Below are 24,071 nucleotides of genomic sequence, written 5' to 3' on the forward strand. Positions count from 1 at the left end.
GCCCATCTATTCTCATATTCTCTCTTTGCCCCTCTTATTTCCTTTCTCACTTTCCCTCTGAACTTTCTATATTCAGCCTGGTTCTCGCAAAGAAGGCAAATGGGATACTTTCCTTTATTGGCCGAGGCATAGAATTTAAGAGCAAGGTGGTTATGCTTGAACTGTATAAAACACAAGTTAGGCCACAGCTGGAGTATTGCATACATTTCTGTTCATCACATTACAGGAAAGATGTAATTGCACTCGAGAGGGTACAGAGGAGATTTATGAGGATGTTGCCAGGACAGGAGAATTTTAGCTAAGAGGAAAAATTAGTTAGGCTGGGGTTGTTTTCTTTGGAACAGAGGAGGCTGAGGGAAGATTTAAATGAGGTGTATAAAATCATGAGGGGCCGAGCGAGAGTGGATAGGAAGGACCTCGTTCCCTCAGCAGAGGGATCAATGACCAGGTGGCATAGATTGAAAGTAATTGGTAGAGGGGAGTTGAAGAAAAATGTTTTCATCCAGAGGGTGGTGAGGGTCTGGAACTCACTGCCTGAAAGGCTGGTAGAGGCAGAAACCCTCATTGCATTTAAAGGGTACTTGGATATGCACTTGAAATGCCACAACCTACAGGGCTATGGACCAGGAACTGGAAAGTGGGATCAGGCGAGATGGCTCTTTATTGGTCGGCACAGACATGATGGGCCGAATGGCCTCCTTCTGTACTGTAAATTTCTATGATTCTATATTAGGGTATTCCACTGTCACATATTAACAAATTCTGAACTATATTCGTCAAACAATATTGTGAAAGAAGAAAACTGTTTCAGGAATAAAGACCAGGACAATTCTTGCTGGTAATATTACAAAGTAAATAAAGATAAAATGAGACACAGACCTCCCTCCCCCCAACACTGAGTTTCACATGTTGGCAACGGGGAGGGCAAGTGATTAACTAAGGACTACTAAATATATGTGCCAAGATTAGACTTGAGGGGAATTTTTTTAACCGGTACCACAATTGTTTTATATTTACACAATCCCCACTTTCCTGGAGCAACACAACTAAAACACTTACTTTGGAAACATCACATTTTATTTTGTGAAATACGTGTTCCCGTAAAAATTTAAATTGCTTTTCAAGAATAGACAATTGTGAAGCACTCAGGTGGAATAAAATTCAAATAGTTACATTGTCTTGTAATATTACAATTAAATAAAAATACTAGCAGTACACAGGATACTATTATCTGGTCCGTTCACCCCCCCTTAATGGAGGAAAGATGAAAATTAAAGTTATCGAGGTTCAAAATGATAACTAAGCAAAATAAAATCATCAAAATCATTGTCAAGAATTAAGATGTGCATAAAACAGACAACACGCGTGTGCATATCAGAATTGGATTATTACCCAACGGGAAAGCTGACTTGTTTCCTGAATTGTAAATAATTAGCGGCGAGATGTTTTAACCTGCACTATCATTAAGCATTATGAAAGTCAATACAGATTTGATGCATTTTGTAAACAACTTGAGATGCCTGAAGTGACCAGATCTTGGAGTACAAATTGTATTCGTACATTTTCTTTTCATTGAATAGAAATTCGTTAGCTTGACAAAATGTTACATCTGTTTCCAAGATCTGCGTTATCTTTAATTTCTAATGTTGGAAGCTTGCTCACTTTTTGCTGAGTTTACTTGCAAAATTAAATGATTACATTCTGTTAAGATTAGATGGTTCAAGGTCGCTATTTTCCTCACAAAGGGCAAAGAGCATTCCACATGTCTTCAGTTTGCTTTACTATGAAATGATCATCACTGTAGTTCAGCATATTTCCATTCCACATGCCTATGCCACGGAGTCTCAATTTCTTCATGATCGCTGACTTAATTGAAATGCTCTGTGGATCGTCATACCAGACCTCATGAAATGTATTATTAACCTGCCATAAGAAAATAAAGAGTTACACAGATAGGAGCGAGGGGTTTGTGTCAATGCTCAGTTCGAGACACTATGCTGAAAATCTTCATCAGCAGAAGACAGAATGGACTGAAATGTACGATGAGAAAATGCACAATGACAAATGAGCAAAACAAACTCAAAAATTAGGGACTTACGGCTACGGCCGGCAATTTCCTCAGGGCTTCTCCCACTCCGTCCCCTGACCGTCGGCAGAAACTCCATTTCCGTGCACAAACGCGGTTTTCCGCTGCACGTCCACACAAGTAACGGGAACGGAGCAGGAGCAGCTCCAAGTCTATCTTTTTTAACACCCAAACCAATTAACTCATCTGGATGCTGTGCAACATATGAACATAAGGCACACATTGAAAGCACAGACGGGACCTCAGTTTAACGTGTCATCTGAAGGACGGCACCTCCGACAGTGCAGCACTCCCTCAGTACAGCAACTTCGAAAAATCCACATGAACAGCCCAGATGTCAATTCAGATGCAACAAGTCAAAAGATTATGGTGTTTGATTGGGAAAAAAATGATTTGGGGGAAATAGAAAGAGATAGATGACTTGCAAGTCAGAGTTAGCATGGGCCTCCAGAGAAAATGATTTAAAAAAATAAATCGAATTATCCAAGGTCTGATTTAACTCAATGTGGAACATTCTATCATTTCAAAATAATCTTTTCAAATTGCTCAAAGGAACAAAATATTGCAATCGAAAGGTGGAAAACATGATTTCAATGTTACTGCTGAAAGCTCAAGCATCACAGCCTTTGACTGCAGTGCATCAAGTATCTCAGCAAACTTGGCCAACGTCAATTCGACATGTGACTAGGTATTTTTTTATATTCGTTCATGGGATGTGGGCGTCGCTGGCGAGGCCGGCATTTATTGCCCATCCCTCATTGCCCTTGAGAAGGTGGTGGTGAGCCGCCTTCTTGAACTGCTGCAGTCCGTGTGGTGACGGTTCTCCCACACTGTTGTTAGGAAGGGAGTTCCAGGATTTTGACCCAGTGACGATGAAGGAACGGCGATATATTTCCAAGTCGGGATGGTATGTGACTTGGAAGGGAACATACAGGTGGTGTTGTTTCCATGTGCCTGCTGCTCTTGTCCTTCGAGATGGTAGAGGTCGCGGGTCTGGGAGGTGCTGTCGAAGAAGCCTTGGCGAGTGGCTGCAGTGCATCCTGTGGATAGTACGCACTGCAGCCACTGTGCGCCGGTGGTGAAGGGAGTGAATGTTTAGGGTGGTGGAACCAATCAAGCGGCTGCTTTATCTTGGATGGTGTCGAGCTTCCTGAGTGTTGTTGGAGCTGCACTCATCCAAGCAAGTGGAGAGTCTTCCATCACACTCCTGACTTGTGACTTGTAGTTGGTGGAAAGGCTTTGGAGAGTCAGGAGGTGAGTCACTCGCCACAGAATACCCAGCCTCTGACCTGCTCTCGTAGCCACAGTATTTATATGGCTGGTCCAGTTAAGTTTCTAGTCAATGGTGACCCCCAGGATGTTGATGGTGGGGGATTTGGTGATGGTAATGCCGTTGAATGTCAAGGGGAGGTGGTTGGACCCTCTCTTGTTGGAGATGGGCATTGCCTGTCACTTATCTGGCGCGAATGTTACTTGCCACTTATGAGCCCAAGCCTGGATGTTGTCCAGGTCTTGCTGCGTGCGGGATCAGACTGCTTCATTATTTGAGGGGTTGCGAATGGAACTGAACACTGTGCAATCATCAGCGAACATCCCCATTTCTGACCTTATGATGGAGGGAAGGTCATTGATGAAGACAGGACATACCCAGGGATGGTGATGGAAGAGTCTGGGAAGTTGGTTGAAAGATATGTGCGTATGGCTGTGTCAGGCTGTTGCTTGACTAGTCTGTGGGACAGCGCTCCCAATTTTGGCACAAGTCCCCAGATGTGAGTGAGGAGGACTTTGCAGGGTCGACTGGGCTTGGTTTGCCGTTGTCGTGTCCGGTGCCTAGTGGTCCGATGCCGGGTGGTCCATCCGGTTTTATTCTTATTATGACTTTTCGTATCTGGATTTTACAACTGAGTGGTTTGCTAGGCCATTTCAGAGGGCAATTAAGAATCAACCACATTGCTGTGGGTCTGGAGTCACATATAGGCCAGACCGGGTAAGGACGGCAGGTTTCCTTCCCTGAAGGACATTAGAATACAGTAGGTCGAGAGTGTGTGGTATTTGCTACTGTGCAGTTTTCTTATGTACAGGGTACGCTACCGTCAATCTTTTGTGCTCAATTGATCATCAAATGGGAGACAGGGGCACACATTTCACAAACGAAACAATCGCTAATTTTCACAGGAGGGTCAATATGGGTTGTGTAAAGTGATCGATTTGAAAAGACCACAGCTCATCTCATTTTTTGCAACTGGTCATACACAATGTCTGAACAAACGGAACTGGGTTTGGTGCTTTGTCTGTCAACTCCCATTTTCTTGGCTATTCTCCAACGACACACATTTTCTACTGTATAAACTGTACATTCTGAACTGTGCTGAATCCTGCACACAGGGAATATTGAATCATGAAATACTGCAAGGTTTGCATTCTGCAAAGAATGGACAATGCACAACTCTCCATTGTGTTTTGATTGACAGTCTTACCATGTAGATATAAGACGGGACTTTCTGCTCATCATCCCAATATCTGCCAGTAATTGATTTGTGCACATGCTGTACGATCTCTTTGTATGGGACCTGACGTCCAGCTGCATTACTGCAAGGGGCACCTCGGAAAGGAATCTTTTCCAATACACACCTACCAGTCTGAAAATACAAAAGGATGAAAATATAGTTACTTTGGGAACTTCAAAAATGCAGTAACAACATGACTGATCTCTAAGTGTAAAGAGGAACAATTAGAGAAACATAAGTTTTACAATTTAGACAGGAGGGTCTCTCACTGAAATATATAAAATTAAATAGTACATTTATAGACAAGGACAAGGTTCTAATTTCAAATAGACAGCAACAAGACTGAATATAGAAGATTACGGAGTGATGTAATTGATGTGTTTGAGATGATCAAAGCAGTTGAAAGGGTAGATAGAGAGAAAGTATTTCCTCTGGTGTGAGAGTCCAGAACAAGGGGACATAACCTGAAAATTAGAGCAAGGCTGTTCAGGGGTGATGTCAGGAAGCACTTCTTCACAAAAAGGGCCGTGGAAATCTGGAATTCTCTCCCCCAAAAAGCTGTTGAGGCTCGGTCAATTGAAAACTTCAAAACTGAAATTGATAGATTTTTGTTCGGGAAGGGTATTAAGGGTTATGGAACCAACGTGTGTAGATGGAATGAAGATACAGATCAGACATGATCTAATTGAATGGTGGAACAGCTTGAGAGGCTGAATGGCCTCCTCCTGTTCCTATGTTCTTATGATCCCTTGTGTTAAAGGGATGAGCTTTGAGAAAAGATTAGAGAAGCTTAAGATTTACAGCCGAGAAGAATGCAGTTAAGGGGAGGCCTCAGTGGAATAAAATGTTAAATAGCACAGATAAGGTAAGCCCAGAGAGCAAGCACTGCAAACAAATAATTTCTCCAGAACAGTGAATCAATGGGATATTTTGCACAGCAACAAGACAATCATAACATCATAGTATCATAGTAAGTACAGCAAGGGAGGAGGTCATTCGGCCCATCATGCCTGTGCTGGCTCGTCACAAGAACTATCCAATTAGTCCCATTCCTCTGCTCTTTCCCCATCGCCCTGTAAATTTTTCCCCTCAAGTATTTATCCAATTCCCTTTTGAAAGTGAATATTAAATCTGCTTCCACCACCCTTTCAGGCAGTGCATTCCAGATCATAACAACTCGCTGCGTAAAAAAAATGTTTCCCCAGATCACCTCTGGCTCTTTTGTAATGGTTTACAATAGTCTATTCTAAATAATTCGGATTACTGAAAGCCAGATAATGACAAAACCTTACCTCAAAAAACTGTGTGCAAGGATAGTCATAACCATACCATGGAACTCCCAACACGAGCTTTCTGGAATCAATTCCCAGATTGATATAAGCGGAGTAACCTAAATGGGGAAAATAATAATGAGGGTCTTAGATTCACATTGATATCGGGCAGGTAGACCCTGAACCAGATGGTCTTATTGTACATACCTGATAAAGTCTGGTAATAGGGAGCATTTGCCTTTGCAAAGCAATTGTCCCACATTTGACTCTGCATATCATAGGACATCACAAATAAAAAGTCACAGGAATTTGCAATTCTCAAAAAGTCATAGCATCGGCCATCAATGCAGTCTGGAGACCAAGGCACGTTAAATGTGACCTAAGGGCCAAAGAGTAACAAGAAGAAGTTAGTTTCATCTCATACCTTATGTTGGATATCACTAGTAGTTATATGGTATTTATATGCACTCGCACATGGTCCATGGGAACTGTAAATTTAACAGGTTAGGAGTTCGACAGTGTTCATGACTGTATAAAAAGGAACAGGATAAAGTTGGGGCAAATTGTGAGCTAGAATTAATAGGATCCTCGGTTATCAAATATTAATCAGGTTCAATTCCCCACTGCTCACTCACCTTCTTCCTCCAATTTTCCATCAATTTTCTCTCCTCCTCTCCAAAAGGCATGAAGTTGTGACCAAATTGTAGTCCCAAAAGGGCCAGCCACACTCCAATACCGAGTCAAATTGGCCAAAGTTCTTTTATGTGAGGCCAGACATTGAGTGCTGGCAGGCTATTTTAACATGGGTGGGGGTATAACCCAATTGGTGGCCATCTGCACGGTCACACTTCCAGTGGGAGGTTTCCAGATAATGATCAGATGGTTCATTTGACCTTCCCCGACCCAGTGGCACTAGGCGTAAATTGTGCCCTCCAACATCCCAGCTGAAATCAGATAACTCAGCACGAACCAGGATTTGCATGGCTCATGTAGTCACTGCCTGAACAAGAAGGCATTCGGGAGCCTCAGGTCAAGAATTATATCACTGTAATCTGAGTTATCAAAGTCCGTTATGTGCAATCTTCTCAGCAGTAAAAGTCTGCTTCAAACTTTACCCAATAAAAATGCAGCGAGTGATTTCTTTTTTTGCCTCCTTAATAGTCCCTTTATTTCAAAGTAACTCATTGGATATGAACTGTGGGACATTTCTGAAGGATGTCAAAGGGATCTCCATTAAGACAAGTTTTTCTTCCTTTGAAGAAGGGTTTTGATGGAGTAAATAAGGAGAAAATGCTCCCAGTGGCAGGAGGGTTGATAGCCAGAGGACACAGGTTTAAGGAGATTGGCAAAAGAATGAGAGGGGAGATGTGGAGAATTTTTTTTACACAGAGAGTTGTTATGATCTGGAATGCAAAACCAGAAAGGGTGGTGGAAGCAGATTCAATAGTAACTTTCAAAACGGAATTGGATAAATAATTGAAGGGGAAAAAATTCCAGGGCCGTTGGGAAAGAACAGGGGAGTGGGATTAATTAGTTAGCTCTTTCAAAGAGCCAGAACAGGCACGCTGGGCCAAATGGCCTCCTACTGTGCTGTAACCTTCTGAGAACCTATGTGAAAATTACAGTTCGAACCATCCCATGCATGGAAGCTGGAACTCAAGTCACTTGTATAATTCTGGGCTACAAGTGATGCAGCATCAAGTTTGCTGCATATCCAGCTTAAACTGATTCAATCTCAAATTTCTAACCTCAGCAATTGTCAAAGCAGCTTTGTAACAAGATGATGCACTGATAAACAGCAGCGAAAAATCATGATTTCAATTCACTTATCCAGAAAAATATCAATCTTCCTTCATAATTAAGTAGAAAGTAAATTGCTTATCCCCATTCAATGAAAAAAATGGCTCCTTCACCTGAGACCCAGGTATTTCACGGTGGAACACACCCATGGTTTCGGAAACCAGTTGAGGCATGAAGAAATAGCCGACAGATGCATTTCCAGCAGCAATGTTCACATCCAAATTGATTCCATCCATAAATTGCCTTTTTGCCAACTGCAATTGCTCATCGATCCAATTTGCTCGGCGTTGTCTGTATACAATGTTCCATAGTATAAAAACTCCTGGTGAAGGGTGAAGAAACAACTTCCAATTATAGAGCATGTTTCGCACAACATTGTGTCCCAAGACACTTTGCAGGACAGAACTGCCAACATCAAGTCGGAAGTAGTAGAGGGAGATTTAGCTCGAATTTGCATTGACATAGTGCCTGACACATCCTCAGGATGTCCTTAAATGCTTCATAGCCAATTAATTATTTTTGAAGCGTAATCACTGTTGCTTTGCAAGCAGATGTGATAGTTAATTTGTGCCCAGAAAGGCCCCACAAACAGGAAATTAGATAAATGGCCAGTTAATCTGTTTTGGTGATGTCGGTTGAGGGATGAATGTTGTCCAGGACACCAGGAGAACTCCCTGTTCTTTGAATTGTGCCAATGGGGTCTTTTACATCCACTTGAACAGACAGGTGGAGCCTTTGTTTCAGGTCTCATCTGAAACACAGCACCTCTGGCAATGCAGCATTCCCTCAGTACTGCACTTCTGTGTCAAGTCCTGGAGTAAACCCAAAACCTTCTGACCCAGGAGGAGAGACACAGTGCTACCACTGAGCCAAGCTGACACGTGAGGGAAGTGACCAAAGGCACAGTCAAACAGGTAGGTTTTGATGAGGCTTTCGAAGATAGGAAGAGAAATAGCAAGACAAAGAAGTTGAAGAAGTAGAATCTGGAGTTCAAGACAGTAACAGCTGAAGGTTCTGCCATTGATGGTGGAAGAGGAGAAATCTCAGTCGCCCAGAGTCGGAAGAATGGAGCGTGTGTGCTGGGCTCTGGACACAATTGGGTGGAGCTTTCATTAAACTGCATTCTTCATTCTAAATCCTGGCATCAGTGGCAGACTGCTGCTGTGCCAGGGAATAAAAGTTCCACCTATCTATTTATAGGTTGTTAAAAACAGTATGTCCTGTCATCTTTCTATTCAAAAGTTCTGTGTCAACAGTGTCTTTTGTTTTTCTATTTTAATTGTGTTCCCATCCAGTGACGCCCGTCCTGTCTCCTTTATAATAGGATTTTGCCCATAATGTGGCCTGTGGTGATGCAGTTCCACACTACGGCCACCAAGTGATGGTGTGGAACAGATTTCTCAACCTGCAGCTGAAACTGTTTTTCATGGACCATGTTTTTCCTCAGTAACTGCAATATTTAATTTATAAAATAAGAGTTTCTAAAATAAAATACAAATTCAAAAAATGGCATTTCACAATAACATGTTTAAATTTATCCAACTAATTTTCTTCTGTGTCTTTTCGTGTCTTTGCTTGAAGCAAAGACTTTAAAGACAAGTGAAGTTTTTATTTGAAGGCCTCAGCCTGTCTCCAAAGCCTGGACATATCCTTCTCCCTCATATACTTCTGCAGCTTCCCCTTAAATGCATCTATGTCATTTGCATCAGCCACTCCATGTGGTAGCAAGTTCCACATTCTTTCCACTCACTGACGAAAGAAGTTTTTCCTGAATTCCCTTTTGGATTTATTTGTGACTATCTTATTGATTTGGATTACCTCTAGTTTTGGACTCGCCCACAAATGGAAAAATACGAACATATGAACATACGAGAGCTGGAGTAGGCCATTCAGCCCCTCGAGCCTGCTCTGCTATTTGGTAAGGTCATGATTGATCTGATTGTGACCTCAACCCTACTTACCTGTCCACCTACTACAACCTTTGACTCCCTTGTTAATCAGGAATCTATCGTACTCAGCCTTAGAAATATTCAATGACCCTGCCTCCACCGTTCTCTGGCAAGGGAGTTCCACAGACTCACGACCCTGTGAGAGAAAAAATTCCTCCTCATTTCCGTCTTAAATGGGAGACCCATAATTTTTAAACTGGTGGCCACTAGTTCTAGTATCTCCCACAAAGGGAAACCTCCTCTCATCATCTACCCCTTCTCGTCCCCTCAGGACCTTGTATGTTTCAATATGATAACCTCTCGTTCTTCTAAACTCCAGTGTATACAGGCCCAACTTGTTCAACCTTTTCTCTCAAGATACCCCCTCTTCTGAGGAATCAGTTGAGTGAACCTTCTCTGAACTCCCTCCAAAGCAATTATGTCCTTTCTTAAATAAGAAGACCAAAACTGCACACAGTATTCCAGATGTGGTCTCACCAATGCCCTGCACAACTGGAGCAAAACATCTCTACTTTAAGATTCCATTCCCCTTGCAATAAATGACAATATTCCATTTGCCTTCCTAATCACTTGCTGTACCTGCATACTAACTTTTTGTGATTCATGTACTAGGACACAGATTCCTGTGGCACTCGTTACATCTTGCCAATTCTTCTCTCCATATGCCCAATCGAACCCATTCATAATTTTAAATACCTCTATCAGATCACGTCCCAGCCTTCTCTTTTCCAGAGAAAAGAGCCCCAGCCTGTTCAGTCTTTCCTGATAGTTATACTCTCTCAGTTCTGATATCATCCTTGTAAACCCTTTTTGCACTTTCTCCAGTACTTCTGTATCTTTTTGTAGTATGGAGACCAGAACTGTGCACAGTACTCTCAGTGTTTTCTAACCAAGGACCTATACAAGATTAACATAACTTCTCTGCTGTGAATTATTTTCCTCTAGAAATGAACCCCAGTGATTTGTTTGCGCTTTTTAAGGCTTTCTTAACCAAGCATTTCTGCTTAAATGCTCAAGGCAAGTACAGAAGATCGGAATAGGGCGACGATGAGGGAAGCGGTGGTTCGGGCACCTAACTTGCAGGAACATGTGAGGGGTGAGGGACTGATGCTTCCAAAGATGTCAATAGCAGTTTGGGTCCCATTCCATTAGAACCCACTCCTCCCCAACAAGACATGTTAGACCCTCCATTCCCTCATCTCCCCAATACTGCCAGATCCCAGCAATCCCTGACCATCTCCTGAGTCCTTGCTGGATCCCACAATCTCCCTCCTCAGAATTCTTCCCCTCCCCTACTCCGAGATCAGAAGACTCCCGCTCAGTGCTCACGAACCCAGCAAGTTTGGGAGGTGAAAAGTAGAATAAAAATACATCACCAGTCAATCTCCCATGGCAATGGACAAAGAGAGTCCAGACTTGTGTCGTATTCAGACGAAGCAGGATTGGAGTGTGGGGGATAATTCAACCAGGGTGTTCAGATGTAACTCAGAACCCATTGTGAAATCATAACTTTTGTCCTAATTTTTAATATAATACTTTGATCAATTGTAATTTTTATTTAAATGGCAGTTTGAGCTGAAAGATGCAAAACAGAGGTGCGACAGTGCCACCACTGGTGGGGAGGATGTAATTACAGTGCATCAAGTTTACGGAGACAGTTCCCATTATAAATGTGTAATTTCAAATAAAATTGCTGGACTATAACTTGGTGTTGTAAAATTGTTTACAATTGTCAACCCCAGTCCATCACCGGCATCTCCACATCATTATAAATGTGGACAGAGGAATTTATAAATGGAAAAAGTTGCCACAAAAGTGTGAAAAACTTGACAATAGAAAGTAAGGTTTTGTAGGCAGGAGGTGTGTGTGTGGATGTAAGATTTTAATATATTATAGATGGAATGTGCAATTATTAGCTTGAGTTGTGCAGGAGCTGGAGAGGAATTTCAGCACTGTAAGGTCGCAATTCAAGGCTGTGCACTGAATGTGGTTCTCAATAATACAGCTTGCATTGGAAGACAGAAGGACATTTGTTTTTTCTGTGAAAAAATTACTTACCTCTCAGGACAACTCGAACTTGATTCGCATGAGCATAACACAAAAGCTCAGGATCGTAAGGTCCAAAGGCTGCAATAGTCGTAACCTTCGACCAGTCATAATACTTCCAATCCTTTCCTCCAACATCAAAGACAAAGACCTAGTACAAAATAAAGCAGTCAATTGCAGTAATGAAGGGCAGAAAACTGCCATTTAAAAATATATATTTTCACAATCAATGGCCCAGATTTTGTTGACAAAATAATGGTGAGGCTAATGGCGCTCGTTTTATTTATGTGTAAATGGTACAGCAACTTCAGGCGAGGGGCAGATACGCAGTTAAACTCAAACATCCACAAGTTGATGACCGAGTTGGGCTGCTCCGCTGTTAGCTTCACGAAAACAGCATCTCGCTATCTTGCTCACCGTTAAAATTCATTGAACGACGTAAAGTTCATGTATTTGCGCAGGAGATTCAAACGAAACTCGCCATGGAAAGTTACGTCTTTTCCATTCCAGTCTAAGTACCTTTTTAACGACGGTGAATGTGTTCATTATCGGCAATCAAGATCTCTGGCACTGAAAATTAACTATTACAAGAGTGGAGTCTCATTCCTTCAGGATTTAATTGCTGTTGGAGATTTAAAAATGGAAATTTAAAATTCAAACTTTTTTTTACTTCCCCTTTCACTCGCTTTTTTCTCTCTCTTTTAATCCAATCTTTCTTTTCCTCTCTTTATTTCTCTTTCTGTACCTGATTTGACATTGAATTCGCCCACTCTAATTTACACTTCCTTCTCAATCCTTGCGCTGTTAATTTCACAATCCTTCAATCTCATTGGTTAAGGAGATACCCTGTTGCTTGTCCTGTTCACTCAGCTCCCAAATGCCCTGTTTCACTCGCTGCCCCGTTATCAGTTCGCACTTTCAGCAACTTGCCACTCAAAAACGTGCAAGGGCAGGTCCAAGTAACGGCAAGCACTGTGAGATGCCCTGTAGAGCAAAATTTGGCCCATTATCAATTCCCCAGGTTACGGGGTAAGGAACGGCTGGTGAACTGATTCTCAGGTTACCACCATTGTCGATCTAAATGCAGCCACCAGAGAAAAGAATATGCTAAAGAGGAACAACCTCTCAGAGCTTCCATCTCCACAATAGTGCAGGTGAGAGGAACTGAACAACATGAGGAAAAGGAGCTCACATCCCAATACTCCATTCCAAGTGTTGGTGCTCAATACAATTCAAAAGGACAACTTAAACTAAATAAACTCATTTTACAAGCAACTTTAGAGTTACAGTTTAAAAACTTTTCCATTTAAGCTACCTGGTGTCAAATCAAGCATTTCTACCATGAGACCAGCAAGACTAGATCAGAATATAGTTCCCGAGAAAGAGAAACAGCTCATACTGCACCAGTGTGACATTTTTCCATTTCCCACACCAACCATCCTGTGTTCTCAAATGAGACTGCCTATTTAGTGCTGCAGTTTAGTTCATCACAGTTTTGTGATTTGGGCCCTTTGATTTGGACTGAGACTATCAAACATGCATCATCCAAGCTGGCACTTTTGTGCAGTAATGAGAGAGTGCTGCATTGTTGGAGGGGTTGTCTTTTGGATGAGATGTTAAAGGGGATCTAATAGACCACTGGCAATATTGAAGAGCAGGGAGTTCTCTTGGTGTCCTGGCCAACACTTTTCTCTCAACCAACATCAGCAGAAACACATTAACTGTTCATTCACGCAACTTGCTGTTTGTGGGACCTTGCTCTGAACATATCAGCAGAATTGTATTCCAGCACAATCTGTAACCTCATAGCCCGGCATATTCCTCTCTCTACCATTACCAACAAGCCAGGGGATCAACCCTGGTTGATTGAGGAGTGCAGAAGAGCATGCCAGGAGCAGCACCAGGCGTACCAATAAATGAGGTGCCAACCAGGTCAAGCTACAACACAGGACGACATGCATGCTAAACAGCGGAAGCAACATGCCATACACAGAGCGAAATGATTCCACAACCAACGGATCAGATCAAAGCTCTGCAGTCTTGCCACACCCAGTCGTGAATGGTGGTGGACAATTAAACAACTAACGGGAGGAGGAGGCTCTGTATAGATGCTCATCCTCAATGATGGCAGAGTCCAGCACGTAAGTGCTAAAGACAAGGCTGATGTGTTTGCAACCATCTTCAGCAAGAAGTGCCAAGTTATGGGCCCCGACAACATCCCGACTGTAGTGCTGATTCGTGCTCCAGGACTAGCAATGCCTCCAGCCAAACTGTTCCAGTGCAGCAACAACACTGGCATCTATCCAACAATGTGGAAAATTGCTCAGGTATGTCCTGTCTACAAAAAGCAGGACAAATCCAATCCGGCCAATTACTGCCCCATCAGTCTACTGTCAATCATTAGCAAAGTGATGGAAGGTGTCATCGACAATGCTATCAAACGACACTTACTCACCAATAACCTGCTCACCGATGCTCAGTTTGGTTCCCGCCTCCAGACCTCATTACAGCCTTGGTCCAAACATGGACAAAAGAGCTGAATTCCAGAGGTGAGGTGAGAGTGACAGCCCTTGAAATCAAGGCAGTATTTGACCGAGTGTGGCACCAAGGAGCCCGAGTAAAATTGAAGTCAATGGGAATCAGGGGGAAAACTCTCCAGTGGCTGGAGTCATACCTAGCACAAAGGAAGATGGTAGTGCTTGTTGGAGGACAATCACCTCAGCCCCAAGACATTGCTGCAGGAGTTCCTCAGGGTAGTGTCCAAGGCCCAACCATCTTCAGCTGCTTCATCAATGACCTTCCCTCCATCATAAGGTCAGAAATGGTGATTTTCACTGAATATTGCACAGTATTCAGTTCCATTCGCAACCCCTCAAATAATGAAGCAGTCCGTGCCCGTATGTAACACGACCTGGACAACATCCAGGTTTGGGCTGATAAGTGGCAAGTAACATTCACGCCAAGTGCCAGGCAATGTCCATTTCCAATGTGAGAGAGTCTAACCACCTCCCCTTGACATTCAACGGCATTATCATCAACATCCTGGGGGTCACCATTGACCAGAAACTTAACTGGACCAGCCATATAAATTCTGTGGCTACAAGAGCAAGTCAGAGGCTGGGTATTCTGTGGCGACTGACTCACCTCCTGACTCCCCAAAGCCTTTCCACCATCTACAAGGCACGAGTCAGGAGAGTGTGATGGAATACTCTCCACTTGCCTGGATGAGTGCAGCTCCAACAACACTCAAGAAATCCACACCATCCAGGACAAAGCAGCCCACTTGATTGCTACCCCATCCACCACCTGAAACATTCAATCCCTTCACCACCGGAGCACAGTGGCTGCAGTGTGTACCATCCATGGGATGCATTGTCGCAACTCACCAAGGCTTCTTCGACAGCGCCACACAAACCCGCAAACTCTACCAACTCGAAGGACAAGGGCAGCAGGCACATCGGAACAACACCATATGCACGTTCCCCTCCAAGTCACACACCATCTCAACTTGGAAATATATCAACGTTCCTTCATCGTCGCTTGTCAAAATCATGGAACTCCTTACCGAACAGCACTGTGGGAGAACCTTCCCCACACGGACTGCAGCGGTTCAAGAAGGCGGCTCACCACCACCTTCTCAAGGGCAATTAGGGATGGGCAATAAATGCTGGCCTTGCCAGCGACGCCCACATCCCATGAACAAATTTTTTTAAATTGCTGCTGAGTTTGCCGACAACACTTCAAAAAGTAATTCATTTCATGTGAAGTTCTTTGGGACATCCTGAGGACATGAGGTGTGACATAAATTCAAGTTTATTCATTCTTGGAACCAACAGGCAGAGGAAACTTTTATCCCACCCATCTGTCAGAAGAATGTTTTGTTGGTGGGAAGGTGGGGGAAGTGGGATAAAAGCAGAATGAACACATCGAGCCTGCAGGTTATATTGGTGGTGCTCTTGTTGCTGCCACACTGCCCACTTAGTAACATTGCTCTGAAGTAAATACTGACCTCATCAATACAGTCAGCAGTTACAGAGTCATTTTGCAACCAATGTATTTTTTAAAGATCTGTTCCGTTGTATTCAGTTTAATCGTGACCAAGGTCCCAGTTTTACAATGAGTGAAAAATGTCATTTTTATGACATGAGATTCCAGGATTTTTAACTGGTGTTTTGGGGATCAATATTCTGTGGAAACCACAAACCGGTGACCTTAACCATGGTATTAGACAGACACACTGCAGGAGTTAGATCACACATCATTTCAGACTCTGCACATTGTAGAAATATTTTTTAAAACACATTTTATGGATGCTGCACTTGTTAAAATATCTTTGCACTGCTCAATACTACGGTTGGTCCTATTTTATACAAACTGTAACTGTACCAATATTAACACTTTAACATACGGATTATAATATGAGACACTTTGCATTTCAACAATAATCGGACATTCCCCCCCCGACTCTACCCCCATCCCAATAGCTCCACCTGTCCCTCACCCCGACCCACACCCCTCAGACTGTTCCGAACACCCACCCACGACCCACGAACACCCACCCCCGGCCCCCAAACACCCACCCCCGGCCCCCGAACACCCACCCCCGGCCCACAAACACCCACCCCCAGCCCACGAACACCCACCCCCAAGCCCCGAACACCCACCTCGAACTCATGCTCCACGGTCACGGGTTTGCACAGAGCCCGATCCGAACATGGACAGCCGGTCCCGGAGCCGCAGCAGACCCACAGCACGAGCACGACCAGGGCCTGCGCCAATTCCAAACTCCAGCGCATCCTCTCCGCCTGAGCTCTGCCCGATATGAAGATCCACCAGATGCAGCAAGATCATTTATTGACATCCACCCGGATGTAACTGATGATGACACCTCCTGAGTCTCTCTCTCTCTCTCTCTCTGTGTTGGTGGATGTGGCAATAGTGAAATGTTGTTACAATCTTCATACTCTGAAATGCAACATTTACAGGGACGTTCTCTTCTCCCCCTTCCTCCAAATCTTGGCCAACAGCAAGCAGAGAAACTAATAAAGGAAAAAGAAAGAACTTGCTTTTGTTTTGCGCCTTTCATGACCTCAGAATGTCTCAAAGTGCTTCATCCCTCTCCATGACCACTGTTTGAGGATGAACCAGACCGTTTGCAAACTTGGAGTCCTATTTGACCCTGATATGAGCTTCTGACCACAAATCCTCTCCATCACCAAGACTGCCTACATCCACCTCCATAACGTTGCCTTCTCTGACCCTGCCTCAGCTCATCTGCTGCTGAAATCCTCATCGATGCCTTTGATACCTCAAGACTTGACTATTCCAATGCTCCCCCACCATCCTCTCATCTTCCACCCTCCAAAACCTTGAGCTCATCCAGAACTCTGCTGCCCGTATCCTAACTCACACCAAGTCCCATTCACCAATCACACCTGTGCTCGCTGACCTACATTGGCTCCCAGTCCACCGACACCTCGAATTTAAAATCTATCCCTCAACCAACAACTAAATGTAAATCAGATTATCTGGTCATTTATTTTATTGCTGGTTGCGGGAGCTCACTGAGCGCAAATTGGCTGCCGCGTTTCCTACCTTTACAATCATCCTTGTTTCAAATCCCTCCATGGCCTCGCCCCCCGCTATCTCTGTAACTTCCTCCAGCTGTACAACCCTCCGACAACTCTGAGTTCCTCCAATACTGGACTCTTGCGCATCCCCGATTTTAATCACTCCACCACTGGAGGCCGTGCCTTCAGCTGCCTAGGCCTTAAGCTCTGGAATTCCCTCCCGAAGTCGTTTTGACGCTCTACGTCTCTCTCCTCCTTTAAGACACTCCGGCGAGTGACTCACCTCCTGATTCCCCAAAGCCTTTCCACCATCTACAAGGCACGAATCAGGAGTGTGATGGAATACTCTCCACTTGCCTGGATGAGTGCAGCTCCAATAACACTCAAGAAACTCAACACCATCCAGGACAAAGCAGCCCGTTTGATTGGCACCCCATCCACCACCCTAAACATTCACTCCCTTCATCACCGGTGCACCTTGGCTGCAGTGTGTACCATCTACAGGATGCACTGCAGCAACTCGCCAAGGCTTCTTCGACAGCACCTCCCAAACCCGCGACCTCTACCACCTAGAAGGACAAGGACTGCAGGCAGATGGGAACAACACCACCTGCACGTTCCCCTCCAAGTCACGCACCATCTCGACTTGGAAATATGTCACCGTGCCTTCATCGTCGCCTGGTCAAAATCCTGGAACTCCCCACCTAACAACACTGTCGGAGAATCTTCACCACACGGACTGCAGCGGTTCAAGAAGGCGGCTCACCATCATCTTCTCAAGGGCAATTAGGGATGGGCAATAAATGCTGACCTTGCAAGTGACACCTGAAAGAGGAGATGGTGTTTGTCAGCTTCACCTCTGACTTCTGAGCGGTACGAATCGCTCCCACTCCCTGGGTTCGAGACCTTGGACTTAGTTGGGGGTTGTGACAAAGTGCAGCAGACAACTGGTTTTGGTGCAAGAAACTTTGACCTTTATTCAAGAGAGAAAATACAACACAACAATCTTAACACTCTAATAAAATGGGGAACACTTCGGTACACACGAGGGAAATTACAGTCGAAAGATACCTCACCCCTCCCAATCCCACTTTACTAGCTAAGTTGGACTTCTAAAGGACCAGAGATAATGCTCACCAAATGAATCCTTGGCAGTAATTCACCCAGATGTAAGTCAGGAATAGATCGTAGAGTGGAAACTTTGCGGATCTTCGATTATCTCCCGAGTTGGTTTTCTTTGGTCGCGGTGGCTCAATATTACCCGGTTGATTGGTGGTAATATTCGGTTGGTTGTTTCGTAAGGCCCTTGTTGCCGCGAGGTGTCTGATGGTCACTGGGGCTGTTACTCTGGTTTCTTCTTGTGTATCGGCCTGCTTCTAGAGCTGCTGACCTTCTCTCTGTTGCCCCTCGCCTAGTTGAACTGTCGCCGCCCGAGCTGTCGAACTCCTGGCTGAACTGAACTGAACAATCCTTTGCACTGGAAGGTCTGGCTGAGCGTTTCTCTCACGTAGGGTTCGTTGGTTTCACTGGAAGCTGCTCTCCTTCCAGAGACAGGCAGAACAAGAGAAGCAGAACACAAGAGCCAGCAAGAGCCAGAGAGAGCGAGAGAGGTTTCGAGTTTCAACTTCTATATCCCTCTCTTACAATGGTCCTCGTCACTTAAAAAGAAAGCACTTCATGTCTGTTTAAACAGTTCTTACAAATTCCTTAACAACCTTTGATGGCTTTTGATGGTCCATCATCATGTTGCAATTGCTTCTCCCGATGGGTCATTGTTTTAATTCCGATTTTCTGATCACCTGGTATACAGGCTTCAATTTGTATCCAACGTCCTCGGTGTTGATCGGTTTTGCTTCAAAACAAAGACATGGCCCCATCATGTCTGGAGCAGTTGCCTCTTTCAATGGCCTACTGCCTTTCGAATTAGTGCTGAGTGTTGACCACCTGCTGTAGGTTTTGCATTAAAACAGAGACATGTCTGAAGTAGTAATTCTCCCACATTCCACAGTATGTGTTGTTGATTCCTCTGGTGACGTCTCACCTATCCTTCCATCTTAGGATTTTAGTCAATGGCCAAAGTTTTCCATACTCAGGGAAAAGGTGAATTCCCAGAAATCTTACAGTCGCCCCTACGAGGAAGCGAGTCCCTTAAAGGACGTGGATTCCTCAAAAAGTACTTTTCCCTGTTGATGCTTCCTGGTGTGGCGCGTGTGTGAGTCGTCCCAATATTTCATCACCCTGAAATGGTTAGAAAAGAGTCCAAAGTCCTTTTCTTTAGGGTTTCTTTTTTCCTCCGAGTTTTTGGGGGATCTGTGAATTTTGAGAATCTTACACTCCCCACTGTGATACTTTACTTGCTAGAGAATCATACTGGGTGAGCAAAATTCTCGATCCTCGAGAGTCAACCTTCCCCTGTAGTTTACCTATCTAAGACCCAAAACATTCATTCCCCTTTAGGTGTTGTGTTCAGATGCAGGCACAGGTAAGAATTAACATTCACCACCAAGCACGGAGGGGGTCCAACACCCCTGCACCACTTGGAAAATATGGTACACACATAGAAAAATAATACACGGTCACAAAACTTTATCGACCTCGACTCAATACAAACACTCTTCAACAATAATACTGAAACGACCAACCACCTTGTTTAAAATGTAACTAAAACACCCAAACTTAACAATCTCAAAATTAAATGACAGAAGCTATGTACATCCGCTGCCCGTCCTCGGACGGCCAGGCTAATCCCTGTTCGGGCTGCAGCACACTGCTCCCTTCGGTGTGGCCGCCCTGTCCTTTACCTTTGGACCCTCGCAGCCTGCGGCTGCTGGCTGGGGACCTCTGTCCTCAGATCGATCCCTGACTTGAGGGGCTGCCCTGATAAACTGGGGAGCCGGTGACCACGGTTTCTTTGGCCGTGGCGTTCGTGGGGACCTTCTAGGGACTCTGGCTAGTGGGGGTTTTCTGGCTGGTGGGTCTTCAACCCGAGCCACTGTCCCCTCTTGTGCTGCCTGTGGAATCTCCACTGCTGCTGGCTGGGGATTTCTATCCTCAGGCTGCACCTCTTCTAAACCTGTGTCAGAGGCAGGTAACTCTCTGCCCTCAAGTCCCACCTCGTCTGAGTCCCAGATGAGCGGGGGAGTGTCCCAAACGGTGGGTGGGATGGCCCTTCCCTTAAAACAAGCCACTGCACCTGCTTGTGCAGTCTGTGAGTTTGCTCCTGCTGCAGGCTGAGGATTTTTAATCTCAGACCTTCCCCCAACTGTCTGTTCCCTTTTCTCGGATTTAAACAACTTACATTGTCCCATCTTACATTGGTCAGAGAGGGACTGGAAGAGCTTACTCTCCAGGGAGAATAGCAGCATTTTGGCCTGTTCAGCATCATTACACTCGTTGATGCTTGCTGCTTGTTCCACTTCCCTGAAGTGGACCGAGGGGGTCCCCATTTCCGCAAGTTTAGTTAAATGGCTTACCATGGCCCTAAACTGTTGGGTGCCGTGGGGAACTAAGAACTGGTTTTGGAGGGCTCCCTCATCCCCGTTATCAGCGGGCGGGCCGAACCTTTGCTGCCAGGCCGGGCACATCGGCCCCAGTCCCAGCCTCTCTTGCTGGGGGTTTTCCTCCTCAGCTTCTGCCCCTAATTCCACCCCCCACTCCTGCCAGATTTCGCTAAAGCTTGGCGCTACGGGTGGTGGTCGTGGGCCTTCCTGCTCCTCAACCGGGTCGTCCCTTTGGCACTACCTGTGGTGTCTGAACCGTTCTCCCCAGGTTCCCTGTGAAGTTGACCTGGGCTGCCTTCGGGCTTATGAAGCACACCATGCCTTTTCCCATCCTTCGAGCAAGGTTCAGACTCTCTATCTGCTTCTGGCAGGGGCCATGGTCTGCATCCTCAAACCCCTGTGCGCTCACTATCTTATAGGCTGCCTGTAAGCCTTTTACTTTCTCCTCCTGCTCTCTTGCTTGTCTTGCCAGGCGGGCATTCTTTTCCCGCAACCTCAGCTCATTGTTCTTGGCCTCGGTGACCTGACACTGTAAATATTCCTGCCGGGTCTTATGCTCCCCCACTAACTGCACCCTTTCCTGGTTCAGAGCCTGCAATGCGAACAGTAACTTCTCCCCTACTAGGGCCTTTGTTTGGACTTCCAGGGCTGACTCCCGAATCTCAGCTGCCTGTGCTTCAACGAGCCTGTCCAAAAGCTGGATCTGTTTCTTGAAGCACATCAGCCAGACTGCCTTTTCTATGGATTTTTTATGATCCTTCCCTTCTGTCCATTTAGCTGCAGCATCTACCGGGCGCCCAGCCTTTAACAGATCAGTGACCCATTTTTTTTCCATATTCACCTTACTGAACACATCATCTGAAATCCTCTCTTCCATTACAGTGTGTCAGTTTCACCTCTGACTTCTGAGCGGTCCGAATCGCTCCCACTCCCTGGGTTCGAGACCTTGGACTTATTTGGTGGTTGCAACAAAGTGCAGCAGACAACTGGTTTTGGTGCACGAAAAACTGGGTTTATTGAAGTCACAACTTGTAACATTCGGTTTACACTGAGATTATACAGAACTACAAAAGTACACTTAGTTAAGAATGGGGAACACACGGCATAATGAGGGAAAATCACGCTACTAATCCCCTTACCCTTGTCCCACCCCCAAAACCGAACTAAATTGAACTAGGAGAGGTCAGGGATCATGCTCACCAACCAGGGTTCCTTGACAGTTCGAAATCCAGCCAGGTAAGCCGGTTGCAGTTTTGGGATACGCTCTTTGTGTCCTTTGGGGCCTGCCGTCCCCACGTGGTCCTGGTCTGTGGAATCTGCCAAGGTTCTTCAGTTGGGTGGAGTTCGCTGATGCGGTAAGGCGCGGTTGTGGGTGGTCGATCTTCGTGGAGGGCTGCGGTTGCGGCCTTGTTGTCTTCGGTTGAGCCTGCCACACCGTGCCCCTCGCCGTGATGTTGCCTGCGGGCCTGCGAACCTCTGGATCTCCTTCCTCCGCTCAGCTCAGCTATCTCTCCCTGCTTAAACTCTGCTTAAAACTGCTTTAAACCTGCTTAAAACCTGCCCCCTTCGTAACTGGTGGCCCATTTATTCTGTTTTTTAAAAATTTCTTATCTGAGCGCCAAATCAAGGTTCGTTCTTTGTCTGATTTAGGTGGGCTTCTTGAGGTGATTATATTTTTTCACCTTAACTGATTTTGGGGCCGTTGTCTCGTTGTTTTTAATGGGCTCTCATAATGTTTATCGTTGCCTTCCTGCCCCCGGAACTAGTCTTGAACTGAAAGCCATTGTATATGTGAAGTCTTGATGGGCTTGCATAATTGCTCCATTGTTGCCTTCCTGCCTTAGTGATTATTTATGCAAGGTTTTGATGGGCTTTAGTTTCGTGTAAGATGAAGTCTTTCTCTGGGTTGATTGTTTTAAAGGGACGAATGCATATTCTGTCTCCTCTCGTTGTCTGGTTTCAGGCAACAATCCACACTGCACCCAACAAGCCCGGGCATGTCAAGTCCCAGGCCCTCATGGGCCTAACCTCCTGTCTGCAGGGTTCCACATTTAACCCAGCAGTTGGGTCCTCTGCCATTAAAGTCCAAAAGTCATATCCTTGTTGATGATATGAAAAATGTGGGAATTTTGAGAACCCTTCAACCACCAAAAGAAACTGGCCCAGAAATTGCAATGAGTGGAGAGTGAACCTCGCCCACTGCTCGTTAGTTATAAATTCGCCCACTTGCTTTAACGGTGAGCTGCAAAAAGTGCAGTGGGCTTTCCCGGGCTTCTTTGAGGTGTGAGAGTGGGGAAAGGATCTATTTTTCCCCCAACCTATCAGTTTGAAGCGTCCTTGACAAGCTGCGCAGTCAGAACCAGAGAGTGAAAGCTCCAACAGTGAATTAATTTTAAAATCAGTTAGAGAGAGCGAGATAAAGAGAGGGTAAGATATATCGAATTAAAAGCCAGAGATAAAAGAGACAGACAGAAAAAGTTTCAAACATTATAAATGTCCAACAACAATTAAAATCGGAAGTAATGAAACTCCTCATTTTTAAACATTAATTTTCAGTGCCAGAGAGATTTGTTGGCAGACATTAAGACTTACCACACTGCTAAAAGTTAGTTTAGGCCTAAAAAAACACAGCGTACCTTTTTTATGGAGAGATTAGTTTGTTTCCAGTTGGGCAGTGCAGCAAGTTCACGCTGGTCCATTTATTCAGCTGACGAGCTGTCCCTCCCGCGCAGCTTTCAAGCGAACAGGGCAAACGGGAGAGCAATTTCCAGATTTCCGCGGTTAACTGCGCATGTACGCTCGCCGGAACTTGCTCTTCTACTTGGCCTGAAATTACGGTGAGACCTGTTACCCTCGCCGTTATTTCATGTGCAATTTCCAGGGCCATTTGCTGATAATTTATCTCACTGCAGTTTGTAGGACTTTGCTGTGACGACATTGGCTGCTGTATTTGTCTCCATAACATTAGTGAGTGCATTTCAAGAGTAATTCTCTGGCTGTGAAGTGCTCTGGGAAGTCCTGAGGATGTGAAAGGCACGATGTTAATGTTCATTTGTTCTTTCTTTCTTACAGGATGGAGCTCAAAAGAGGAAATACATGGATAGATTGGATTGAACAATTTCATACATAGAGTGATAAATGTTTGGAATGGACTGCCCAAGACTGGTAACATGATCAATTTTAAGAGGAGGTTGGAGAGGCAGATGGTGAGAAATCCAATTGAGGGATCTGCGTATTCTACTTTTTAAACTCTAGAAATGGCCAGAAGGATCAACATGGGCATTTTCTCTCCTGTACATTCCTGTGTTTCTACGAGTTGAGTCCCACAAAGGTTGAATCCCT

At 44.8% G+C, this 24,071-nt stretch overlaps 1 protein-coding gene across 1 annotated transcript; it reads right to left on the bottom strand.

Moving 5' to 3' along the window:
- Nucleotides 1-1,737: 1,737 nt before the first annotated feature.
- On the bottom strand, nucleotides 1,738-16,455 carry LOC137324947 (di-N-acetylchitobiase-like). The gene is made up of 7 exons (XM_067989638.1): nucleotides 16,324-16,455; nucleotides 11,672-11,810; nucleotides 7,778-7,986; nucleotides 6,072-6,243; nucleotides 5,886-5,983; nucleotides 4,564-4,725; nucleotides 1,738-1,923 (listed from the first exon to the last, which is right to left on the bottom strand). The coding sequence occupies exons 1-7, from the start codon at nucleotides 16,453-16,455 to the stop codon at nucleotides 1,738-1,740; spliced, it is 1,098 nt and encodes a 365-aa protein (XP_067845739.1).
- Between the last annotated feature and the right edge of the window lie 7,616 nt (nucleotides 16,456-24,071).

The sequence above is a fragment of the Heptranchias perlo genome, chromosome 9 (genome assembly GCF_035084215.1).
Source record: "Heptranchias perlo isolate sHepPer1 chromosome 9, sHepPer1.hap1, whole genome shotgun sequence".
Taxonomy (NCBI): Eukaryota; Metazoa; Chordata; class Chondrichthyes; order Hexanchiformes; family Hexanchidae; genus Heptranchias; species Heptranchias perlo.